The following is a 20,820-nucleotide window of genomic DNA, read 5'->3' on the forward strand; positions in this document are numbered from 1 at the left end:
TTGATAGAGTTTATAAGATATGTCAGATATATTAACACGTCCCATTTTAATCATGGAAACCCAAAATATAATTTATATCTACAATTAACATTAACTAGCAGTACTACAACAAATTACCCGTTTAAATCCGGGTTGATATAGGTCTTCATCAACCCATGCGCTTATGATAGTCGTAAGGGGCGACTAACGGGATCGCGTGGTCAGACTCGCTGACTTGGTTGATGCACGTCATCGTATCCCAGTTGCGTAGATCGATGCTCATGATACCAATCACTGGATTGTCTGGTCCAGACTCGATTATTTTCAGACCGTCGTTATATAGCTGGAATATTGCTGAGTGTGGCGTTGTACAACAAACAACAAACAACAAAAACTACAACAACTACTACCATATCTATTTACGTGTTGTTTAACGCCGGATTCAGCAATATACCAGCGCTATATCACTGATCAGTAAATAATCGAGTATAGACCAGAAATCCGGTGAAATCATGAGCATCGATCTTCGCAATCACCAAGCCTATCCACCCGACCCCGTTAGTGGCCTTTAACGACAAGCATTGGGTGCTGGCGGCCTTATCCTAACAGGAGTCTCCGTTGCTTAGAATAGGACCTGACGTTGACAAATGGATGAGACCTTGGTTGCGTTTCGGCGAACCGTATCCAATTATTGTGTTGGATAAGGAACAAAGACATTCATAAAGTACATCGATCCGAATACATACCCATCATTCCCACCTTAGCACTGAACGTACAAACCCACATATAATAATAGTGTGCACAGGATTCCGAAACGCATCGCTTAAACGCATCCAGATTCGCCAATGGCACACGTGGCCTCAATGACATAACCAGATATGCAAATGTCATGACCATAGATGGGCAGACATCTCCAGGAGGCAATTAACCAGATATAGAACTGTCAGTAACGACCAGAACCATGCATGTCTGCAGCCCTCTCCCGAGACAGTTTTCTTTTTCTTTTCGTTAATCTGGTGGAAAATACTATGGAAACATGTTACAGAATTTATTACAGTAAACTACGTTTATAACGAACATGCTTATAACGAACTGGCGGATATAACGAACAGTTTTTTTTGTTCCGGCCATTTGCTGTATGTATGCTGTATATATGCATATAACGAACTACGGTTATAACGAACTACAATTTGTGGTCCCTTTGAGTTCGTTATAACCAAGGGGCGGTCGAGTAGACTAGTGGTTAAAGCGTTCGCTTGTCACGCCGAAGACCCGGGTTCGATTCCCCACATGGGTACAATGTGTGAAGCCCATTTCTGGTGTCCCCCGCCGTGATATTGCTGGAATATAGTTAAAATCGGCGTAAAACCATGCTCAGTCAGTCAGTCAGTCAGTCGTTATAACCGTAGTTTAGTGTACATTAAATTTAATAGTTTTATCATCTCAATGAATTTCTCAATATTGTTAGACGAATAATTAGAAACAACATATATCGGAGTTAACACTGGTATTGGCCATAAAGGGAAATCCACGGTTAATTTGTCACGTTTTGCCAGAGGAAAGCATATTTTGTAACATTAAGTCAGTTAATGAGAAATATGATTATGACTAATTGACCACATAACGACATGGCATTTAACCGGCAGTTAGATCACGATGGCCTCGCATGATTTTGCGAACCATGTCACAGAGAGAGTGGCACCAAGCTTCTGGGTAAATATATTATCTATCGCTATCTGATATAAAATCAATATTTGCGTTATGTAAAGGCCAGTTATAATGTCAAGCCAACGAGACGCTATTTTGGACATTTTCAGAAGTAATCTCACCATTCAAATGCTACTCATGTTTGGTTCGGTGAAGGTCAGATCAGTCAGTTTTAAAGTGTGCATAAGTTTCTATTCATCGATATTTAACAATATGGTGTACATGACATTAATCTTTTTTTTAATCTGTTCGTGAATATGGTGCCCGATCGTCTGAGGCACTACGATTCGCTGGCAGAATCGTACCACTATCAACTTCCAGGAATCGGATGATCGTGGGTTCGAATCCCTGATCGCCGTGACTCGACCTAGATACGCCCTAAATAACCCACGCATTGTCTGCATGTGGGTTTCACCAAAGTTTTAAATATCTAAGACTTTGGATCCCACATTAAGCTGACACGCTCATATGATTGAAATGCTGTTTTGTTCTGCTTTTACTTGTTACTTGTTGTTTAATACCACACAAACTAATATTCCAGCTATACGACACCGGTTGGAAAATAAGTGAGTATAGACCAGAAAAACAAGAGATTGATATCATGAGCTACGTCACAGGTCCTCGGGGTATAATGATGCACGTTAGATAAGACATATCGAACCTGACCATCTTGTCCATTTAATCTCCCTATACAAGGATAGGTTGTCTGGGGCCTATTCTAACCCGGAATCTTTACGGGGCCTACCATAGCATCTTAAGTCCAACAAGACTTTCTCCACTTCTTTTCAACAACGGGGGCGGTCGCGTAGCCTAGTGGTTAAAGCGTTCGCTCGTCACGCCGAAGACCCGGGTTCGATTCCCGACATGGGTACAATGTGTGAAGCCCATTTCTGGTGTCCCCCGCCGTGATATTGCTGGAATACTACTAAAAGCGGCGTAAAAAACCTCCCTCCCTCCCTCACTCACTCACTCTTTTCAACAACGCCGCTAACAACAACCACTGACTCCCCTCGATGGCCAAATGCTGGTAAAAGCGGCGTTAAATTCAAATTCAAATCATTCCCTGTTTGTACAAGTGGATCTCCGATATTAACAATGAGGACATGATCATACGCGTAGGCACTTCACACAAAATAATTTAATTTCAGTGATGACATATGGACGTACAGCAAGAGTGATTGAGTATGGTTTTCTGCCGCTTTTAGCAATATTCCAGCAACATCACGGCGGGGGACACAGAAATGGACACTTCACATGTTGTACCCATGTCGGGAATCGAACCCGGGTCTTCGGCGTGACGAGCGAACGCTTTAACCACTAGGCTACCCGACCGTCCCCGTGTAGCATGAACGTAGCACCTACAATTGGTACCAATACAACAGACGGGCTTGACAATGTTAGTCAATCCAAGTAGTCTCGGTCAATCCAAGTACTCTAGGTCAATCCATGTACTAATGGTTACTTTTGCTGTACCGCGTTACTTCCAAAACCAGAAACCTATGATTATGAGTTCGTATCCTGGTTCGCCCCGAATACGTTTCTAGGTTTGTCAGCACCATACCCGTGCTCGTGGGTTTCACCAAAGTGGTAAACGTCTAGATCCTGCATCACTTCGGGATTCCCTCTCCCAATACACTGACACACCGTGGTATAATAATGTTAAAAGTCAATCCCACTCACTCACTCACTCACTCACTAATGGCTACTGTCATGTGCTGTCATGACAAGCATAGGTTACCCATTTTTGCTCCAAATATGTAAACAAACAATAAATTGTTTTCTTTTTACAATAACTTTGTGCAGCGGGATTTTGAGTAAACGGATTACCACTAAAACCATGTAACTTTATTGAAACATCATGCAGATACATACCATTAGAATGATATCTAAGATTCCTGAAAAGCATTGTTCTCTCTTCGTTAAAAAGGAACCATCTGAATATCCACTCATGATATTGAAAGAGTTTTCCAATTTGTATCATTTGTCACAAGTCGTTGTCACTTAGCCTCTGACCGTAATAAGGTCTCATTTTATAGGAAGAGACACATTATCGGATGGTAACCTAATTAGCATACTTTTTGCTAGATTGACATTTAGTATTTACCTAAAATTGTCCATACATCGAAATAAGCGCATGGTACATATGATTGTCACCAACCGCGGAGTTACATTTGGTATGGACGCTTTTGAGTGTAAATCTAATTTCTGGAGCTTCTCGTTGAGCCGTGTAAAACCGTTACGTCGGGGGTCTAAACGAAAATCTAGTTAGGACAAAAGGTTTGTATTCGCTTCCTACATTGACCATCTCTGAATATTGATTTACTTAATATAGCACTGAGCAGAATTTTCTCTATTATTTTACTTGTGTACAAAATTCCGTAAACAACCCTCCCCCCCCAAAAAAAACCAAACAAAAACAACAACAAAAAAACAATAACAAAACGCCTCAAAACGTCTGGACATTTGACGCATCAGTGATGCAATTCCCTACTTTGACTTGTACCATATGTTTTTTCAGGTAAACAACTGACTTGCCTTTGCGTGTGTTTGTGACGGGTGCCATCAGTGTGCCAGGATACGGTCACCTTTTCCCAAACACCTATAGTATCATCACTATTTGATAGTGTTGCTAGATCTTAAACACATGCTCATGATATAGAAGAACTCATAAATCAACTCAGTCTGCTTTTGGCAGATATTTCTTTTGAATACTGAAAGGGTTTTGCCGCTTTTATTGACATAACGTGGATGCTGCCAAGAATCAGTCAGTCTGTTTGTTTGTTGTTTAATGCTGCACTCAGCAAAATTCCAGGTATATGGTGGCGGACAGTAAATAATCGAATCTGGACCAGACAATGCAGTGAATGACAGCATGATCATCGATCTATGCAACTGAGATACGATGACATGCATCAACCAAGTCAGTGAGCCTGACCACCCGATCCCGTGAGTCGCCCCTTACGACAACATAGTCGCCTTTTACGGCAAGCATGGGTTGTTGAAGACCTGTTCTGAGTTAATGCTGTCGGCCTGTAAATAATTGAATCGGGGTCAGGTAAACCAGTGGTGCCAGTAGTTCCTACTTTTAGTGTTCAGAAAACATATAGATGTACATTTAAATAAAAAGTGTTTTCTTCTCAACAAATATTTGTCCACGTCTTCAAACATCTTACTTCATCTTTCATGATTTTTTCCAATAACACTGGACCGGGAAGATTATGCAAGACATTTGCCGAACGTGCATTTTATTCAACAGATGTTAATTGGATGACACACGTTAGATCGAAAACTCCACCTATTATTTGCTCGGGGAAAATAATCTTTCACTTCATATACAATTGATGAGGGTGTGACGAACAAGACTCATTATTCCGTAGTTTCGGAACGATTTCCGAAATCATCATATCCCGAAGTCATACGCATGAACAAAAGCTAATCAAATATTGATTTACTGATTGGCTGAAGCATTTCTATGGTGATTTGGAACATATGAAGACTCCTTTGATCGGTTCTTAATTGCGTCTAAATATCAACACAATTCAGTGATTACACGGGAAGACAACAAACTCGCGAGACACAACGTAATTGTATGCAGAACACATGATTCGATTTACGCCAGTATAGATCCTCCCGGGCAACATGAGTCGTGGTCTTCTTCCAAGGCCGTAGTTAACTGTTTTGGCAGGGGGTGCAAATATTTGTACAAGTATCACTTGTCCCCAACTTGTATTTTCATGATTCAAATAAAACTTAGTTCTAAAAAAAATCAATAGAAGGATACTGCCCCCCCCCCCCCCCCCGGCTGGGTACGTACGGCACTGTCTTCTGTCCCACTAGTTAGGGTATTAGCATGGAATTAATAGTAGAATTGTGTTTCACAACGACTGATTTCTTCAAGATGGCCTGTTCTTTACAATATGACTTTCATATATGATTGCGTTGTTTTACTCCTGACTATATAGGGTTGTTGGTTTACGTGAGATAATTTCCACGGTCTCTGGAGAGTCCTATAGGAGATAATGCATATGAATACACAACCCCCAGATACACTACCGGGGAAAAGAAAGTATACTGCTACGGGTATCACGGGTAGTGTTTTGATAACGTTTGTAATGTTTTGAGGAAATCCAGTTTTCGAGAGTATACTTTCTTTTCCAGGCAGTTTTGTCAGAACGCCGTAACGGGGTGGCCAAGTACCCCAGGGCGTTGCGATTCGCTGTGACGAGTTGCGTCCCTTGGTCACGCCAGAAACTTATGATTGTGGGTTCGAATCCAAGTTCGCCCCGATTATGTTACTAGGTTTGTCAGCGCCATACCCGTGCTCGTGGGTTTCACCGAAGTGGTAAACGTCTGAGACCCGCATCATTTCGTGCTTTCCTCCCACATTAAGCTGACACGCCGCGATATAACTGGAATACTGTTAAAGGCGGCGTTAAAAACAACTCACTCACTCAGAGCGCCGTAAAAACCAAATCACCAATTCATAACAACTCATTCCTTCGTCGTCACAGAGTTACCTCCCCCTGACTGCGGCAACGCGTGCACTTCATGTACCCAGACGGTATTCCCTGTCTCAGCAACCTGTTATAGGTGACCTTATAAGTATTGATTTTATACGATCGATTATTATCTTTTGTGACTATGAGCGGATCCACACATGCTAAAGCACAGGAGCTTCAACTGAGAACACGCAACACATGTCTCGCATTAAACATCCTGTAGCAGATGACCTGTAAACAACTGCAACACGCATGAGTCCCAGGTCAATATTGGAGCGACTGATTCCGCTTGGTGAAGTTCTGGTTGAATCATTCTCGCTGTCTCGTTGGGTCATTGCGCATGGAAGCGTCTCCGTATCCAGATTGCCAATGTTTTTGTTCATTTCCCATCTTGACTTGCATGCTTTATCAGAAAACATAAGCTTAATTTGGCATAAATTTATATAATGGTAATACTAATACGTAAAATACTTTATTATCTAACTGGTTTCGACATGAAATTTGCACAGGTGAATCAATATGTGTGCAAGTTCTCAAATTTTAATAATTGATTATCTGGTATCGTCTCATTGGTTGATAAGCATAGGTGGATCGCATTCGGAACTCTCTTGAAAATGCTGTCGTGGTAATGTTTAAATTTCCGAATTCTTACTGACCAGATGGGGGCCTAGTCGTCTAAGGCGCCGCAATTCGATGTGCAGAGTTGCGTCCCTTAGGCACGCCAGAAAACTATGATTGTGGGTTCGAATCCCGGTTCGCCCGATTATGTTTCTAGGTTTGTCAGCACCATACCCGTGCTCGGGGGTTTCACCAAAGTGGTAAACGTCTGAGACCTGCATCACTTCGGGCGTTCCTCCCACATTAAGCTGACACGCCGTGATATAACTGGAATACTGTTAAAAGCGGCGTTAAACCCAACTCACTCACTCACTGACCAGATATACACAAATCGTGTTGAAGTCTGACATTCGGTAAGCAAGGGTAGCTGGGTTTGCCAGCAGCATACCCTGCTGGTGGTTTCACCGAAGCAGTAAACGTCTGAGATCTTTACCTCGGACTTTCCTCCCACACCAAGCTGCCACGCCCTGATTCAACTTAAATGCTGTTCAAAGATGCGATAAACTTAACCAAAAAAACAGACAACCAGTATTCTGTCATCTTAACGTCCAATGCACAAATACTAAAAGACCAAATAAAATAGTACTCCACTGTAGTCAGTGACCACCACAAAATACACATTAAATAATTAACAATATGGGAAGAAAGCAGAGCCATAAAACCTCAGAACTGACAGAAGCGAACGTACAATATACAGACCTACATGGACATTGGCAACACATGTCGCGATCATGACGTCAATGAGTATGATTTTCAGATTTTGGTGTACAAATTGTGAATAATAAAAGGCTGGATAATAAACAAACAGGCTCAATTAAATGTATGCTTCATATAGATGTTTACCAATTTGTGATCGTGAGGGTGTGAGTGTGGTTTTATGTCGCTTTTAGCCGTATTGCATGCAGCAAAAATGAGTTCACAGGAAGTATCCATGTAAGAATTGAAATCGGGCCTTGGTTTTGAAGGAGTGACAATAATGCATGTTTACAAGTTCTTAGACAAAGGAGTGTACATGTAACTAGTGATTAATGTTTTTCGTATACTGTTTATTCTGATTAATGTTTTTCGTATACTGTTTATTCTGATTAATGTTATTCATATGCTGTTTATTAGGGCTCCAAGCCGAAAGGCTGTAGAGCCCTATTGTAATCGTTCGATTTATTATTATTATTATTATTATTATTATTATTTATTATTATTATTATTATTTATTATTCCGCCGATTTTTGTACCTGCCCTAGCAAAATAACCACTAGCTCGATTTTGTTCAAATTTTGTGTTTGTTTGTAGACCGTTGGGTACTAGTGCCCGCCAAAAAGCCAAGCCCATAGGCCCAAAGGCCAAGGGCAGATAACTGAAAAACAAGTATTTTTTGACGATATATTTTGCCCTGTTGCTCCACAACCGTTTGTCCGTTTACTTTCAAATCTTGCATGTATCTGATGCTTGAGCTGCTTGACATTTTTTGTTCTTTGACTTTGGTCATTGGACACGTGGTTAGGCAACCATATTGGATTCAAGGTTTCCAAAGGGTGTTTTGGGTACCTGTCTTCAAATACTATCTCCTCTGAATCCACTGCATGAAAAGCTTTCAAACTTTCTGAGAATTGTCTCCATACAGAACACAACAAATCAGCATAGCCGTTTTTCGATATCTTTTGTAGTTGCGGCCATATTGGATTTTGATTTTTATCATTTTTTTCACCGAAATTTTACTTTTAAGATCATAGCTTGTAAGGTTCTTAACAGAAACTATTGAACGGTTGCATGAAGTTTTGAGACTATATGTAGCTCATTTTGTGCTGGGTTACATACTGAAAGCACCACTGCTTGGTGTGGTATTATTTGATTTAAGTAAAAAAATCAGACTTGAGTACAAATACTGAAGGAAGCGCCTCATAAATCTACCATACACCCCCATTCACTGGCTTTGCAGATATCCAAGCGTTCTCCACAGCCTTGTTCAATATTGTGTGTTCTACCCTTGACGACCAGGATCAAAATTGGCCTTTTTCAACCGATGCTTGCCTCAAGAGGCAACTATGCTTGTCACAGGAGGCGACAAATCCGATTGGGTGGTCAGACTCGCTGGCTTGATTCTTCATTTCTCAATTGCCAATTGCTAGGGTACCTTATTTTTGACGGCGTTGTTTATAGCAAACCATTTGCGGATTAGAATATGGTCGAGGTCGGAAATTGGTTTAGTACACTCTGGGAAACTGTGGCACACGCCAATTTGGTAATGTCCTGCAAACGGTGACTATCTTTTGACGGAGTTGGTACAAGCAAACTATATGCGGATTCGAACATGGTCGAAATCAAACATGAGTTAAGAACACACTGGGACACGTGTGGTGATGTCTCACAAGCGGTTCATTACATTTGATGGCGTTGGTACAAGCAAACCATATGCGGATTCGAACATTAGTCGAAGTCAAACATGAGTTAAGAACACACTGGGACACGTGTGGTGATGTCTCACAAGCGGTTCATTACATTTGATGGCGTTGGTACAAGCAAACCATATGCGGATTCGAACATGGTCGAAGTCAAACATGGGTTAAGAACACCCTGGACACGTGTGGTGATGTCTCACAAGCGGTCTACTTCATTTGATGGCGTTGGTACAAGCAAACCATATGCGGATTCGAACATGGTCGAAATCAAACATGGGTTAAGAACACACTGGGACACATGTGGCGATGTCTTGCAAGTGGTTCCTTACATTTGATGGCGTTGGTACAAACAAACCATTTGAGGATTCGAACATGGTAGAAGTTGGAAATTGGTTAAAACATCCTGGGACACCAAGGTCAATTTAGTAGTGGTGATGTCTCACAAGAGGTTCTTTACATTTGATGGCGTTGGTACAAGCAAACCATTTGGGGATTCGAACATGGTCGAAGTCAAACATGGGTTAAGAACACACTGGGACACGTGTGGTGATGTCTCACAAGCGGTTCATTACATTTGATGGCGTTGGTACAAACAAACCATATGCTAATTCGAACATGGTCGAAGTCAAACATGGGTTAAGAACACACTGGGACACATGTGGCGATATCTCACAAGCGGTTCATTACATTTGATGGCGTTTGTACTAACAAACCATTTCAGGATTCGAACATGGTCGAAGTTGGAAATTGGTTAAAACATCCTGGGACACCCAGGTCAATTTAGTAGTGGTGATGTCTCACAAGAGGTTCTTTACATTTGACGGCGTTGGTACAGGTAAACCCTTTGAGGATTCGAATATATGAACGAGGTGGGAAACAGATTTATCACTTTATCTCAGCAATGCGACAGGAACCCGGGGCCCGGACGAACGCAGAACGCTAATCCGTTTGACTGGAGCCCAACTGACAAAGAAGTTACGGCCTGTTAAAGAGTCACCAAGCCGAAAGGCTGAAGAGTCCCAGTGTTAGCGTTTGATTTAATATTATTATTATTCCGCTGATGTTTGTACCAGAGCTAGAAAAATAACCACTGGCTCGATTTTGTTCACATTTTGTATGTGTATGTGGACCTTTGGGTACTAGTGCCCGCCAAAAACCCAAGGCCGTAGGCCCAAAAGCCAAGGGCAGATAACTAAAAGAACAGAATATTTTGAAGATGTATTTCGCCCTATTGCTCAGCAACCGCTTATCCGATTACTTTGAAACCTTGCATGTATCTGCTGCTTGTGCTGCTTGACATTTTTTGTTCTTTGACTTTGGTCATTGGTCTCGTGGTTTGGCAGCCATTATGGATTCAAGGTTTCCACAGTGTTTTTTGGGTACCTGTCTTTAAACGCAAAGAACTCCGAGTCCACTGCATGAAATGCTTTCAAACTTTTTGATAATTGTCTCCATACTTAACACATCAAACTTTAGTAGCCGATTTTGGAATTCTTTTTTAGTTACGGCCGCATTGAATTTTGATTTTGATCATTTTTTTTCATCGAAATTTTACTATAAATATCATATCTTGTAAGGTTCTCCACAGAAACTATTGATTGTTTTACAGGAAGTACGTGTGCTATATGTACCTCATTTTTTGTTCTTTGACTTTGGTCATTGGTCACGTGGTTTGGCAGCCATTTTGGATTCAAGGTTTCCGCAGTGTTTATTGGGTACCTGTCTTTAAACGACAAATAACTCCGAGTCCACTGCATGAAATGCTTTCAAACTTTTTGATAATTGTCTCCATACATAACACATCAAACTTTAAAAGCCGATTTTGGAATTCTTTTTTAGTTACGGACGTATTGAATTTTGATTTTGATCATGTTTTTCATCGAAATTTTGTAAGGTTCTCCACAGAAACTATTGCAAGTTTACATGAAGTTAGTGTGCAATATGCATCTCATTTATTGTTGTTGGTTGTATGCTAAAAGTAACACCGCTTGGTGGTAATATTTGATTTATATTTGGGACACCCCTGGAACACGCCAATTTCGTAGCGGCGATTTCCGGTGACTATCTTTTGACAGACTTGGAACAAGCCAACCTTTTATGGATTCGAACATGTTCGAGGTCGGAAATGGTTTTAGAACAGACCTGGACACCCTGGCACACGCCATTTTCCTTGCGACAATACCCTGCAAGTGGTGCCTACATTTGACGGATTTGGTTCAAGGAAACCGTTTGAGGATTCGAACAGGGACGTTTGGGCACAGTGTTACTTGGAGCCCGCCATTGCTGCTTGCAGCTTTAATTCTGATTAATGTTATTCGTATGCTGTTTATTATGATTAATGTTATTCATATGCTGTTTATTCTGATTAATGTTATTCATATTCTGTTTATTCTGATTAATGTTATTCATATGCTGTTTCTTGTGATTAATGTTATTCACATTCTGTTTATTCTGATTAATGTTATTCATATGCTGTTTATTCTGATTAATGTTATTCACATTCTGTTTATTCTGATTAATGTTATTCATATTCTGTTTATTCTGATTAATGGTATTCATATGCTGTTTATTCTGATTAATGTTATTCATACGATATTTTGATAAATGTTATTCACATTCTGCATATTCTGATTAATGTTATTCATATTCTGTTTATTCTGATTAATGGTATTCATATGCTGTTTATTCTGATTAATGGTATTCATATGCTGTTTATTCTGATTAATGCTGTTTAATCTGATTAATGTTATTAGTATGCTATCTGTTCTGTTTAATATTTTTGGTATGCTGTTTATTTTGACTAATGTTAAATCGTATGCCGTTTATTATGGTTCATTTTATTTGTAAAACTGTTGCAGTGGTAAACTGCCAGTATGGAAGGTCACGTGGGCAGGTAAACTATGTCCTGATCAGGTTTACCATATATTTAAATTATTACATACGAACGCATACGTCAATTCGTGTATCCAGAGCTCTCGATGAGGAGAAAGCGCCAAAGTAAAAATTGAAGTTAGGAATTGATATGAACGGAGTTGGGAATTCCAGGGTTCAGACTTTGGTAGGTGACTTTGTTCGCAATGTGACTGCAACTGGGTACCCGGTAGATGAGATGGAATATTAAGATTCCAGTCTAAAATGCAATTGAGTTTGTGTGTTTCGAATGAAACTGCAAATGAAATTTGGATGCATACTAATCCGTTTACAAAGTAATTATATAAAATGATAACATATCGCTATACAGGTTATGATAATGAAAAGTATGATATTATGATAATGATAAGTATAATGTTGTGATAGTGATAAGTATAATGTGTTTGATACGACGTCAAGAGGTAAAAGTATTAACTAAATGACATTTTCTAGGACATAGAATAGCTTCTTTGACAACACGTGGTATCTGGTTGCCACGTCAGATTGAGACGGCACATTGAAGGCAATTTCAAGCTACGTCTGTGGCCCTGTTGTCAAAGTGTCGCAGATGGCGCCCTCTGTTTGCAGGACATAAAACAGGGGCGGGTAACTCTACAAAGGACATCCCTTCCTGATGTTGTTGACGAGGACATCATGAGGACAAAGAGTTCGACCCCTGATCTGAAATTTCGATATCACCGCTGCCACAGAAGCTGTAAACTCGTCGTTTATGATCGTTCATCTTGGGACATTACTATAACCAATTTGACTGTGACCGCCCGTAAATGAGACATCAAAAGGTATTTACATTGCGGCAATAAGTATTAATGATTTTCAACAGTCCACAGTGTAGCGAAATGTACCTCAAGCTAATGTTCACGCCCTTTGTTTATGTTTACTGTGTTTATTCTAATAAACATCTGTCATGACATATGTGGTCGTGAGAGATCACCAAGTTCACTTGAGATGGGAAATCAATTCTTATTTCCACGCCGAGATGAAAATTCCAGTACATTGATTGTAGCTCGCTGTTTTAATGGCCTTATCTATTCAAACACAATTCCGTGGTCTGGTTCTATAACTAGCTGTAGCAGACACGGAATTGTATATTATTCGTTTGATATATTTTTTACTCTTTTTGAAGCGACGAAGGTAGATGTTTTCCTTCAAACTTTTTAAAAACCTTATAAAGTCCTTGTAATCCCGATCAAACATCTTTTGAGCTGGAGTCGAAATCTTCGTGAAAAGAGCACATAAACTGTACGTCAAGAGTTAAGTAATTTAGGCACCATGCAGACACCATGGATTGGGTAGCTTTGTGGGTTTGCATAATAGACGAAGATTGATTGAGTTTGGTTTTACGCCACTTTTAGCAATATTTCAGCAATATCACGGCGGGGGACACCAGAAATGGGCTACACACATTGTACCCATGTGGGGATTCAAACCAGGGCCTTTGGCTTGACGAGCGAACGCTTTAACCACTGGGCTACCCAAATGCCCAAAATAGACTAAGAGAACGCTTGAGAGGCCAGTGTAACGCCCTAGTCAGAAATACCTATACAATTGCTCCATGGCATGTGAACAATCGAGTTCAGACCAGGCATGCATAAGCCATGACTCACAAACGACAGGATGGGCACGGGTGGCCCAGTCGTCTAAGGCGCCGCGATTCGCTGTGCAGAGTTGCGTCCTTGGGCACGCCAAAAACCTATGATTGTGGGTTCGAATTCCGGTTCGCCCCAATTATGTTTCTAGGTTTGTCAGCACCATACCCGTGCTCGTGGGTTTCACCGAAGTGGTAAACTTCTAAGACTTGCACCACTTCGGGCTTTCCTCCCACATTAAGCTGACACGCCGCGATATAACTGGAATACTGTTAAAGGCGGCGTTAAACCCAACTCACTCACTCACTCACAAACGACAGAATGTATAAAATATGCACAACCAAAAAATAGCGCAATTCTTTTTTGTATTCGCATTTGATTGAATTTCTTATTCGAGTTACAGAAATCAGGTTTGTCTGAATGATTCACTTACTCGTACCGAGAATTAAGACACCTCGACGCTGATTGACTGACTATAACATTCACCTGACACAATCTCCCATCACACAGAGTAGATCGTATTGGAGCAGTAGATCTGATTTCAGTGACATTGCAGCCAAGCGCTCGGAGAGGAAATTTGGCGGCCATCTTGGATTTTCAGTGGCTATTATTTTCTAAATCTTAGCTATCCCAAAGCACCCGTCCATGCACATTTCTGCAACAACTAAGTCATGTTATCGGAGTCAGTAATTAAATAGGATCCATTGCAGTTACGTTGTCGTCTTTATAAAGAGGTCGAATACGCACTCTTAACTCTCTTCAACAGTAATTTATCGCTGAGGTCGTACTCTTACTGCAGAAATGGATCTGTACCCAGGATCCGATAAGTGATCAGAGCAAGGATAACAAGAAATCATCTGTACATGTATGTTATTTATCACTCATGACCTCATCCTCAAGAGTCCCGCATCGTGTAGCACCGAGGCGTTGTCTGGGACCTGACTGTACTTATATCTATGTATTATTTATACGTCAACACGCTCCATCTGTCTTACTGGCGAACCCAAGTAAGAGAATCAATATGCTTTGTCTGCGTTATTTTAGCTTTCTTTTTCTTGGAAAAGCAGATAGATAATTTTTATCATATAATGGGTAGGTTTCTCGGCAGGATAAAGCCAACGGATGAAAATGATATCCGTTGGGTTCATATGCGGATAGAGATGCAAATATCAAAGGTCAAGTAGGGACTACTTTCACTGTTTATAAACAAACAAGGCGTCGCCCTCGTCATTCGGCGATCGAGTCAGAATTAACCATCGGGAATCTGGATAAACTAGAGGGATAATTGCTATCATCATCAAAAGAACAGTCTAATATACTGAAAATCAGTGTCTAACTGTGACGTAGCTAAGGCATTTTATAAGTTTTGGCAACTTTGGAGATATAAATTTCGAAACAATTTTGCGAGGGCACGAGGCCTAGCCAAGCGGATCAGTAGCCATATCTGTGCTTGTAGACCTCTGCGGCTTGAAACCTTCTCCACAAATTAAATAGTTGGATTTGGCCGAAATATGTTTTAATTGTTACCTTGTTTCGTTTTGTCGCTGTGTGTACATCTGATATACTTCTTAACGTAATGACAGGATAGGCCGACTGTTAACAACGCCTGACCGTGATCGTGACGTCTCATAGACTTGGGTTAGAGTAGCTTCCCTTTGACAAAGGGCAGTTACTCTAGCGGACAGACCGATGGATTGCCACGAAAGGGAATTAAAAACAATTATTGTTTTGCGTATATGTTGCTTCGCCACTGTATAAGAAACAAATTTCAGTTGGAACTGTATTGGCTACCGTCACAGTCCGACTGACACATCACTTACCCTGTGACGTAATAAATATTAATGCGCGCATTCCAGGAAAACTCGCAATGTTTCGGTAATGTTTGTGAGAGAGGGGAAGCACAGAATTAAAGAATCAAGTTATATGATAAAGAGGTTATCACGCTTGTGTGTTTGGGGATGGTAAATATACTGTATTAGGAATAAACACTATGTATTTAGCTCGCCAAGTCTCGCTAAATACACTGTTTATTCCTAATGCAGGATATTTACCATCCCCAAACACACTCGCGTGACAACCTCTATATACAGTACTGGAGTTTCCGCTCCGTTTGTTGATCACGTGACAGGGAACAGGCTAAAGGACAAAATGGCTGCTGCCAAACCCATCGTCAATTATACCTATCACGCTTATGTATCGATACGTATTCGAAGTTTGCATCCTCTGATCACCAGCAGGTTATTGGCAGAGATGGCAGTCAATCGTTGTGCGTTGTGCAATGTCCAAGATGGGCCTTTCCGCAACTGCTTCAAAACAGGAGGCCATTTCGTAAGGATATGGTGACCCCTGTCACGTGATTAGCCGCAGTAAAAGTCACGGGAAATCTCTCCGAGAGGAATAGGGTCGATTTCAATATCACTTCTTCATACATATTTCATAAATGTAATTTTCTTGAAAAAAAATAGCCCAGCATATCACGGCACGTTTACATAGACATGTACACGAAGGAATAATGCCTATACGAGATAATTTGTTACTCCAAAGAAAGAAAATTTGAGTCGTTCAGGGACATGTTCTACAATAAGATCCCACTTCCACGATCATCGTAAGTCTATAGTTTTGGCTTCAGGTTATCAGAAAGGTGGGTCTAAAATTACCGTCTGTAAGCCAAGACCAAAACCTATTTACAAGATGCGTATTTGTTCTCTTTCAGCATAATTTCAATTTAAAGGAAATAAGTAGTTTTTATGCTTAGCTCCTATCACGCATCCCTAGTGGCACTTTTCTGTGTAATATAACTTTAAATTAAAGTTAAAGACAAAACAGCACATATGCCTTTTAACGTAATGAAACAGTTCAAGAGTTTATTGAAGGATTGGAAACAGACGCACGGGTGGGACTTCCAGTGCAAATATGTTTCTACTATATATCAGACACAGTTGAATCACATGAAACTTTCCTGTCTTACCACTCGTCCCGTGTAACACGTGCCTCTAGAATCAATACCCCGGCCGGCTGAGAAAGACTTATTTATAATTGAATTCTCCATGAAAAACAAGAAAACAATTTCCTAAACATCCAGTCCAATTACCAATGTCTTTTTTTCAATTTCAATTGTAAAAATATATATTGAAAAATACAACGATCTTACCTAATGTTGAGTTTGTTAGATTCATTTTCTTCCTATCAAAGGGGAAACGGTTGTTATTCTCTCCTTATCTTTTCCTTGATATGTCAGCGATCTTCTTGATAATGCATATAACAAGATGCAATGTCATTTTTTTCTTTTAACCGACAGAGGTTTCGTTTCAGAAAGAACAGTGAACGTTCCCCCAAGTGTTTAAAGGCGGCACAAGTGACGATTCAGAGTCTCTTCGCTGCCATGATCACTGCCGTGGATTGGATTCCAAGGTACACGTCTACAACCAGTGTCACGCCCCTTTCCATTAATCTGCCACGGTGATACCATTATATCAGCATTACTGACAAAAGCGACGTTTCAGGTTTTTAATTTGTATATTATAGAATATATATTGCAGTTGTCCATGTATTTTGAAGAACGTGCTTAAACTGCTGAGCATGACTTTAAAATAGGTGTCTGGAACGTAGATCTGATTCACTCGTCGAAATCAAACAACTTAAAAAAGTCTTGTCATTAGTTTGTCTGTTAAAACAATGAGCAATTAGTTTGTAAAACTATTTGAACAGAACTACATGTACTGAGAGACTTGTTACACCTGAACATGCCCAAGGATTTCCGCGGTTTGAAAATCGTTAACGTCAGCGCCGGCGTTGTACTTATCGGTCGTTTAGCCCCAGGGAGGAAACTACATTCATCTGAAATACACAATCTTCGGGCGAAATTGTAATCAATGGTTTCCTATTTCATATACATACGGGTATTGACCACCAAAAAATAAAAGATAGTAATAATACGCACGTGCACGATTGAAAACGGCTCTAGCTTACACGGTACTTAATGTTCGCCGCAAGTGGTTCGTACTTTTTAAATGGAGATAATGATGTATAACAGCCAGCCTTTGTACGCTTCATCAATACGCCGTCTTGCAAAGAAAGTCATGCCAGTGCATGGGTATTGCGTTGTGTCGCTGGTTGCAGCTGTATCACTGCGGGGATGCCGATGACGTCACAGAATGTACATAAGTAAGTAAATATGTTTTTACGCCGCTTGTAGCAATATTCCAGTAGTATCACTGCGGTGCACAGCTGAAATGGCTTCACACATTGTATCCATGCGGGGAATCGAACGTCGGCTTTAACCACTAGGCTACCCCACCGTCCCACCGTCTACATGACGAATACACAATCCACAAGACGAACACACAGCCTTCGTTATGAACCTTCTACATGACGAACACACCTTATTCAAGACGATCCCCTGTTCTGCATGAAGCACACCAATCTAACTGATGAGCACAATCCACAAGAACAAAATACTACGTTCTATATGATGAGCTCACATTATACAAGATCAAAACATTTGTGATGTCAACATTTGTGAAGCGATCAATTATTTAGTTTCACACATGGACAGATGGTTGTCCATTATTCATGCCTACATTATCTAATGCTGTGTTACACATTAAGAGGACAATAACAATGTTCTAAAATAATTAGATGACTCTGTAATGGAATAATCATGAGAATCTATTGATGTTGGAAGTTGAATCAGATTCGAGTGATTTATCCGAATTCAACGATGTTTTAGTTGGTATAATATCCTTCTATTATTTTGCATTATGACCTGTAGTTCGTCAGTTGTACTTCTTTAAATGCATGTTCAGAATGGTCAGTGATTCCTGGGTCAGAATCAACTGCAACAACAATAGCGTGACTTCATAATAATTGTTTAATTGATGAGAAAAACTAACTGAAACAGGAGAAATATGTTCAGGGCTCTACATGTCCTATAATTTGATCAAATACTCATTTATCAAGACTCTATGAAATAGTAAACACACATAGGTGAACACACATTCTATAAGATGAACACACCTTCACGATAAACACACAATCTGTAACGAGAACACACATCCTATAGAATGAACACAACTTCACGATAAACACACAATCTGTAACGAGAACACACATCCTATAGAATGAACACACCTTCACGATAAACACACAATTTGTAACGAGAACACACATCCTATAGGATGAACACACCTTCACGATAAACACACAATCTGTAACGAGAACACACATCCTATAGAATGAACACAACCTCACGATAAACACACAATCTGTAACGAGAACAGACATCCTATAGAATGAACACACCTTCACGATAAACACACAATTTATAACGAGAACACACATCCTATAGGAAGAACACACCTTCACGATAAACACACAATCTGTAACGAGAACACACATCCTATAGAATGAACACACCTTAACGATAAACACACAATCTGTAACGAGAACACACATCCTATAGGATGAACACAACTTCACGATAAACACACAATCTGTAACGAGAACACACATCCTATAAAATGAACACACCTTCACGATAAACACACAATCTGTAACGAGAACACACATCCTATAGAATGAACACAACCTCACGATAAACACACAATCTGTAACGAGAACACACATCCTATAGAATGAACACACCTTCACGATAAACACACAATCTGTAACGAGAACACACATCCTATAGAATGAACACACCTTAACGATAAACACACAATCTGTAACGAGAACACACATCCTATAGAATGAACACAACTTCACGATAAACACACAATCTGTAACGAGAACACACATCCTATAGAATGAACACAACCTCACGATAAACACACAATCTGTAACGAGAACACACATCCTATAGAATGAACACACCTTCACGATAAACACACAATCTGTAACGAGAACACACATTCTATAGAATGAACACACCTTCACGATAAACACACAATCTGTAACGAGAACACACATTCTATAGGATGAACACACCTTAACGATAAAAACCCACAATCTTTATTATGAACACACACCCTATAGAATGAACACACCTTAACGATAAACACACAATCTATAATGAGAACACACATTCTATAGAATGAACACAACTTCACGATAAACACACAATCTAAAACGAGAACACACATCCTATAGAATGAACACACCTTAACGATAAACACACAATCTGTAACGAGAACACACATCCTATAGGATGAACACACCTTCACGATAAACACACAGTCTGTAACGAGAACACACATCCTATAGGATGAACACACCTTCACGATAAACACACAGTCTGTAACGAGAACACACATCCTATAGAATGAACACAACCTCACGATAAACACACAGTCTGTAACGAGAACACACATTCTATAGGATGAACACACCTTCCCGATAAACACACAGTCTGTAACGAGAACACACATCCTTCATGATAAAATACATTCTATGAGACGAGCACACCTATTGCATGATAAACGTTCATGGTAAAAATGATCTTCTTCATTGTGAACAAACATCGTTTGTTATTGTCTTTTGCATAACAAACCCTCATTAATACAAGACGAACCCACATTCTGAATATGACTCGCGTGCACTTTATAGGCTTCAAACATTCATGTCATACAATAAAACTCGTAACATTCCCGTGGTGATAATGAACCGAGATGTCCACACAAATCACTTTCGGTCTCGAACACATGGACAACGTGTCATGCAACACACACTACCTATCCATGACACGTCATGCTCTTCAACCAAATTAAAACACACGACATTACAGAGTAATCTAGCCTCCATATAGCCGAGTGATAATGCTCAAAATCCTTTATATCGTCATAACAAATCTCTGCTAAAAGCACAGTCCATTGTACGATTCTGATTACATTATACGCATGTGTTTTGAATCGCTATCAAGTTGTGGCGTCACAGGTGTTCGCGAATGCATGGATTGGATCTATAAAAACCCAGTAATCGTTAAAACTCATGGTTACCATTCTGTGGGAAGCCCCGGAACCACTTAAAGATGCACGTGCTGCTATTCATGATACCAGTATGATGCTGCCAATCTAACAATAAATAGTCTTTAAAATGTGTATTCTGTTT

General features: G+C 40.1%; 1 protein-coding gene across 2 annotated transcripts in view; it reads right to left on the reverse strand.

Annotated features, from left to right (window-relative positions):
• The window catches only part of LOC139452301 (TWiK family of potassium channels protein 18-like), an 86,802-nt gene that overhangs the window by 50,732 nt on the left and 15,250 nt on the right, over nt 1-20,820 (reverse strand). The window contains exon 1 of one of the 2 annotated variants that reach the window (XM_071233725.1): nt 16,868-16,904. The exons of the other annotated variant lie outside the window; for it this stretch is intronic. Coding sequence (XP_071089826.1) covers nt 16,868-16,892 — 25 coding nt within the window. The 5' untranslated portion in view covers nt 16,893-16,904. Of the gene's footprint in view, nt 1-16,867; nt 16,905-20,820 lie in introns of those variants that run through there. 2 annotated transcript variants of the gene reach the window in all.

This window comes from Haliotis cracherodii, unplaced genomic scaffold (genome assembly GCF_022045235.1).
Source record: "Haliotis cracherodii isolate W230 unplaced genomic scaffold, xgHalCrac1.p SCAF_9, whole genome shotgun sequence".
Classification (NCBI taxonomy): Eukaryota; Metazoa; Mollusca; class Gastropoda; order Lepetellida; family Haliotidae; genus Haliotis; species Haliotis cracherodii.